Source organism: Trichomycterus rosablanca, chromosome 19 (genome assembly GCF_030014385.1).
Source record: "Trichomycterus rosablanca isolate fTriRos1 chromosome 19, fTriRos1.hap1, whole genome shotgun sequence".
Taxonomy (NCBI): domain Eukaryota; kingdom Metazoa; phylum Chordata; class Actinopteri; order Siluriformes; family Trichomycteridae; genus Trichomycterus; species Trichomycterus rosablanca.
Genome location: NC_086006.1, coordinates 25,893,288 through 25,899,179, shown reverse-complemented (window position 1 = coordinate 25,899,179; position 5,892 = coordinate 25,893,288). Strand labels below are relative to the sequence as shown.

At 47.3% G+C, this 5,892-nt stretch overlaps 1 protein-coding gene across 1 annotated transcript; it reads left to right on the top strand.

Moving 5' to 3' along the window:
- Window positions 1-287: 287 nt before the first annotated feature.
- On the top strand, window positions 288-5,373 carry e2f1 (E2F transcription factor 1). Its single transcript, XM_063015982.1, has 7 exons — window positions 288-536; window positions 622-733; window positions 1,664-1,883; window positions 1,965-2,117; window positions 2,893-3,007; window positions 3,474-3,687; window positions 5,091-5,373. Exons 1-7 carry the CDS (start codon window positions 288-290, stop codon window positions 5,339-5,341), a joined length of 1,314 nt encoding a protein of 437 aa, XP_062872052.1. The 3' UTR covers window positions 5,342-5,373.
- Window positions 5,374-5,892: the final 519 nt, after the last annotated feature.

The following is a 5,892-nucleotide window of genomic DNA, read 5'->3' as shown; positions in this document are numbered from 1 at the left end:
ATTGGTTCCTAACTGTGTAACCAATTAGTGCATGTCTACGTTCTAAAATTTTAGAATTACTGCTTCTTGGACATCTGTGCTGTAACTGTTCGTTGTTTGTTAGCTATTTTAATAATCCAGTCCAAGTTTGCATTAGATACTGATCATGTAACTTTGTTTGAAAATGGTCGGTCCAACAGTGCGGACTGAATTAAGTTCAGTTTCATCTACAGAACTAATCGAACATTAGGGACCTTTCAAAAGAACCACGATCACAAGCAGGAGAGCGTTTAACGTTGGACTTCGAGATGTCTGAGACGTTCGTGACGGGTCAGACGTCGGAGGATCTGCTGGCTGATTTCGAGTCCCTGTTGAACAGTGGCAGCATCGATCTGAGCGCAGATCATCAGATCGTGATCATCTCTCCGGCCTGCGGCGGCGTGGAGCTGCTCCAACCCCGCGCCGCCACCGCTGACCTGCTGCTCTTCTCCACCCCGCACGGCACTGAGACGCCAGGGGCGCAGACCCGCCGGGACCCCGCCCCGGGACGGCCGCCGGTACGATGCGCACCCTACATCATGCTTACTGTCTGCTTCTTCTTCCAACTCACCCTTCACCTTTCTTTAATCCACTTTATCTCAGGTGAAGAGGAAGTTAGATCTGGACAGTGATCACCAGTACATCAGCACTACCAGACCTGCACCACCAGCACCTCAGTACTCAACCACACCCTCTACGCCGAGCCGTCTCAAAGGTACAAACACCTACCTCGAGTCTTACATTTACATTACGACATTTAGCGGACGCTTTTATCCAAAGCGACTTACAGTACTGTGAGAGTATATCGTCTAAGCAATTAAGGGTTAAGGGCCTTGCTTAGGGGCCCAACAGTGACAACGTGGCTGTGATTTCTAGTCACCTTAACCGCTGAGCTACCACGTCCTACCATATCCTACAGTATGTTGCTTGGTGTGCTTGCTCTGTGTAAAGCTCCTTTGGGTTGCTTGCTGTTTACACTGGTTCAGAAGGTGGCTGGTTCAAGACCCACCTCTGCCAGGTTCCCACTGTTGGGCTCCTGAGCAAGTCCCTTAAGTCTCAATTGCTTGCATTGTATATGGTTGCGTAGATTCAAAGCGTCTGCTAAATGCTGTGAATAAATGTAAACGGCTCATCAGACCAAAGATTTAGAGTGCATCAGAGATGGTTGTCCATTTAACAGGTTCTCCAGACTCTTCACAGGACTTTTGGGGCTCTCTTAGAGTTACCGCTCAGCCTCTTCGATTTCAAGATGATTGAAACACTCAGATCCTTAGATATTGTTGCATATCTGCTAACATTTGATCATGGGGATCAACAGACAGTTCCTTGGACCTCATGAGTGGGGTGTAAATTGGGGCCCTATAGACCCGAGGGTGCCTTTCCAAACTATGTTCATTTAATTCAGATAGCAACAGATGGACTCCAATTGAGTTCTAGATACATTTTATGGACAATTAAATCAAACAGGATTCACCTGACAACTTTTTGGAGGGTCACAGCCAAGGGTCTGTATATTTTCTTAATCCATTGTGTTTATAAGGTCTGAAATGTACAAGAATCATCTGGGATCTTCAGCTGTTGGACCATATGATTGAATATCACCCTTACATACATGAGTTAAAGCTGTGCTATCACGTCTCTGTAGTACCCAGGCTAAGCACAGAGAAGTCTCGCTACGATACGTCGTTGAACCTCACCACCAAGCGCTTCCTGGACCTGCTGGCTCAGTCTACAGACGGCGTGGTGGATCTAAACTGGGCCTCTCAGGTGCTGGATGTCCAGAAGAGACGCATCTATGACATTACCAACGTCCTGGAGGGCATCCATCTCATCTCTAAGAAGTCCAAAAACAACATCCAGTGGCTGTGAGTGTCTCCTGTCTTCCTTTGGTTTAAATGTATTGGCCGGTTCTGTGACGTTAACGTGACACTTTGATATAATTCCAGTGGTAATCGTATAGATGGCGCTACAGTCGCGCGGTATCAGGAACTGCAAAGGGAAGTGTCTGAACTAACAGAGGCTGAGGACAAACTGGACGAGCTCATCAGTAAATCCAGCCTGCAGCTCCGTCTCCTCACTGAGGAGTCAGAAAATAAAATATATCCTTTCGTATTGGTTACCGTATAGGGGGTTCAGACCCCTTGAATTCTCACTTTTCATTTATATTTGATTTTAGTGGCTGTTTAGGCCCCACCACCACCACCACCACCAAGGTGCCACTGTTGGACCCTTGAGCCCAAATTAGGTCGATTTGGATAAAAGCTTCACTTCAGTGCAGCAAATGTAAATGTTTTGAAAGAATGAATTTATCAATCTTTCAGAAACTGAAATTCAGACCTTTTGTTCAATACTTTCTAGAGGTACTATACTATTACAGCTGGTTTCAGTTTCCTGGATACGTCTCTAAAAGTTGTTCACACCAGGATTTAAGCAGTTTATCCTATTCTTCATGGCAGAGCCTCACGAGCTTTGTCTGACTGGTTGGCAAGAGTCACTCAGACATTCATAACTTTGCCCTGAAGCCACCTCAGTCTGAGTTTGTGTGCGATTAGGACCAGATTTTTTACAAGTATGTTGCTGTATTTGGCTGCATTTAACCCTCACTTAATTCTTACCAGTCTCAGTCGCTGAGAAGATGCTGCCACCACCATGTTTCACTGTTGGGATGGGATTAGCCAGGTTATAATAAGTGCTGTTTCTTGCCACGCACAACGGATGGTCTGTCACAACTGTGAGTTGCTTGAGATACATGCATCATCTGAATTGCTTTACAATGAGTCGTTTAGGTAGGTGGTGGTCGGTCCATAATTGCTATTGGTGTAGACGTGCAATCTGTTTAAATCCTGCAGCGATTTTTCTTTAACACAAACTCACGCTGGGCTACGTGAGATGTCAGGACCTGCGCAGCACCGTGGATCCTCCGGATCAAATCGTCATCGTCATCAGACCCCCTCCTGAGACGCAGATGACCGTCACGGACGCCAGTCAGGTACGAAGTCTCGCGTTTGTACACTTGGCTGGCCGGGTGGTCCTGTAGGATTCGGGTTCGATCCTCAGCTCTGGGTACCATCGGTGTGAAGTTTGGACACTTCTATGCACTCAAGTTTCCCTTTTACCTGTCCCTGGGTCCCTGTGAGAAGCCTGTGAGTCTTTGATCCTTTGAGATTGGTCGGTTTAACATACAGCTAGTCGAATGTTAACATACACTTGCGTGGGACACAATGTATGTTTTTTTTTTCTTCAAAATATGACCAAACTAGGACTGTCTTGTGATTATCAAACCTACAGCACAGCTAAGATTTGCTTATATGTTCATATCCTTGATAGATTTCAGATCAGAACTTGATATTGAAGGCCATGCCGAGTGATCTGATGTATGTTTGGCGTCAACAAGCTGTTGAATGAACTATTTATTGTTCGGTAATTATTTACTATCTTATATTTTGCCTGTACAGGGGTATCAGATCTCCCTGAAGAGCACCAAGGGTCCCATCGACGTCTTCATCTGTCCCGAGGACAGTTCCGGGGTCTGTAGCCCTGTTACAGGCCCCAGTCCTGCGAAATCGTCCACGCGCAGCCCTGCTCGACTCGCTCTGTCTGCACAGGAAGGGAAATCATCGCTGTTGGCTCTCCCGAGCGCTTCACCACTTCCTCTGAGCAATGAGACAGGTCAGTGCCGTGGAAAGGTCAGAGTTCCGATGCGCAAACGTTAACCTTGCTGTTGTGTTCCTTCGATGTTTACGGTGTTTATACAGTCTGCTTGAACTAGTAGCCTTGCTGATTATGAAGAGTTCAGCACACTCTTTAGTGTATAGGATGGTATTTGGGACACGGCAGCTCTGCTCTTTGCTCTGTGTGCAGCCTCATACAGCGATTTTTCACCTTCATGCTGATTTATTACGTGCATGTGATGCTCCTTATTTATTTAGATTCTGTCTTGTTCCCAGTTCCTTTGACTCTCTATTCAGCCACTTTTATTTTAATGGAACGGGGTGTAGTATATCGAATGCATCCCTCCTACGGCTATGACTAAACATATAAAATCACAAACTAGCATTGGCATAATGATAACAGTGGCAACTTGCCTTAAATAAGACAGTTTAATTTATTTTTTTTCTTATTAATTTCTGATTTGTCTCCCAAATTTAGCATAGTCAATGTGTATTTTGCTGCTTTGTATCCCTGATTGGATTCGATGAGGATATACTGCTGCTCACACCTCCTCCGACACGTGCTCAGTCCTAGTGGTCCTTACACCACCCACATAGTCCGGTCATCCCACCCTAGCACACGGTGGCCAATTAGTGTCTGCTGCAGGCACTGCCAATTATGCCCGCTAGATGGCGCCCGGCCGAGGTGTTCAGAATCTCTGCGCTGGTGTGCTAGCGGAACATCCCGCTGTGCCACCTGGGCGCCCTTAGAACACAGTTTTAAATTGCAAGAAGGAAAGATTGGAGCAGAGGTGAGGAGGAAGTGTTCCCACCTATCGGCACCAGTTAGCTAATATGCCAGTGTAAGAAGGGTCAGACAAACCTCGGTTTGTTGTTATAAATTCATGTGAGTGAGTAATTGTTATAGTAGTCTGGCACTATCGTCTGTCGTCCTCTTATTGGTGGATTCTAGTCGGGTCTTGTAGCAGCGCAACACCAACAAAGAAAATCTTCTGCAGTTATCTGAATAGGGCGGCACGGTGGCTAAGTGTGTAGCACTGTCGCTTCACAGCAAGAAGGTCCTGGGTTCGATCCCCAGGCGGGGCGGTCCGAGTCTGCATGTTCTCCCCGTGTCTGCGTGGGTTTCCTCCGGGAGCTCCGGTTTCCTCCCACAGTCCAAAAACATGCAGTCAGGTTAATTGGAGAGACAGAATTGCCCTATGAGTATGTGTGTCTGCCCTGCAATGGACTGGCGCCCCGTCCAGGGTGTCACTGTGTGCCTTGCGCCCATTGAAAAGCTGGGATAGGCTCCAGCACCCCCCGCGACCCTAATTGGATAAGCGGTTAAGACAGACAGTGAGTGAGTGAGTTATCTGAATAATGATCTACTATTGCCTGTTGTGTTTTCTGACCTCCTCACAGAGTCCTTCCTGGACCCGCTATCTGGCATCGGCGAGATGGCGGACTTCGACGCCTTGGCACTCGGCCCGTCCGACTCCGACTTCCTCCTGGAGCGTGTCGGTTCCGGTTCGGACGTTTTTGGCTTGCCGGTGGAAAGCTTCATCAGTTTGTCTCCCCCTCACATGAACGATTATCACTTCGGCCTGGAGGAGAACGAGGGCATCAGCGAACTGTTCGACTGCGACTTCTCGGACTTCAGCCCCCTGTTCTGAGGCAGTCGGGGGACGGATGGGTGTGGGTTCGCCGTCACGTCTCGCTCTTTTTCCTCTTCGTACAGGGGTGGGGTGTTTAATAGAAAGCTCGGTGCGTCTCATTTATTAAGAATTGAAAGCTTTTTAGCTTCGCTCGGGCGGACGGGGTGGCGTTCGGGTAAAAGGAGACGCGCTGGAGCTGGATGATCGTTTATCTTTAGCACTTAATGCATCGTCGTTCTCGAAGCTCTGTCGCTCAGAGCCGCTTCCCTAATTCAGCAGCACTCGGGCATCTCGGAGCGCCACTTATCTTAAAGCTTCAGATGTCATTTCCTGTAATTTATTTACCTGATCTTATTATGTGATGGGTTTTTATTTGTTTTAATTTGTATGTAGGTATAAAAAGCCTTTGAAGTACGTGTATAGAAGTTTGAATCGGAACTGACAAGGTTTTGCTCAGGTGAAAAAACGACCCTGCATAAGGGTGTGTAACAGTCAGAGCTGAATTGGGGCCTGGTGGTCTGTGTGTGAGGTATTTAACCAGGTTTACAGCAGTAAACATGTGCAGTCGG

Coding starts and splice junctions, on each gene's coding strand:
- e2f1 (XM_063015982.1), top strand. CDS start 288: ATGTCTGAGACGTTCGTGACGGGTCAGACGTCGGAGGATCTGCTGGCT. Junction 537..621: donor CCGCCCCGGGACGGCCGCCG/GTACGATGCGCA, acceptor ACTTTATCTCAG/GTGAAGAGGAAGTTAGATCT. Junction 3,688..5,090: donor TCCTCTGAGCAATGAGACAG/GTCAGTGCCGTG, acceptor ACCTCCTCACAG/AGTCCTTCCTGGACCCGCTA.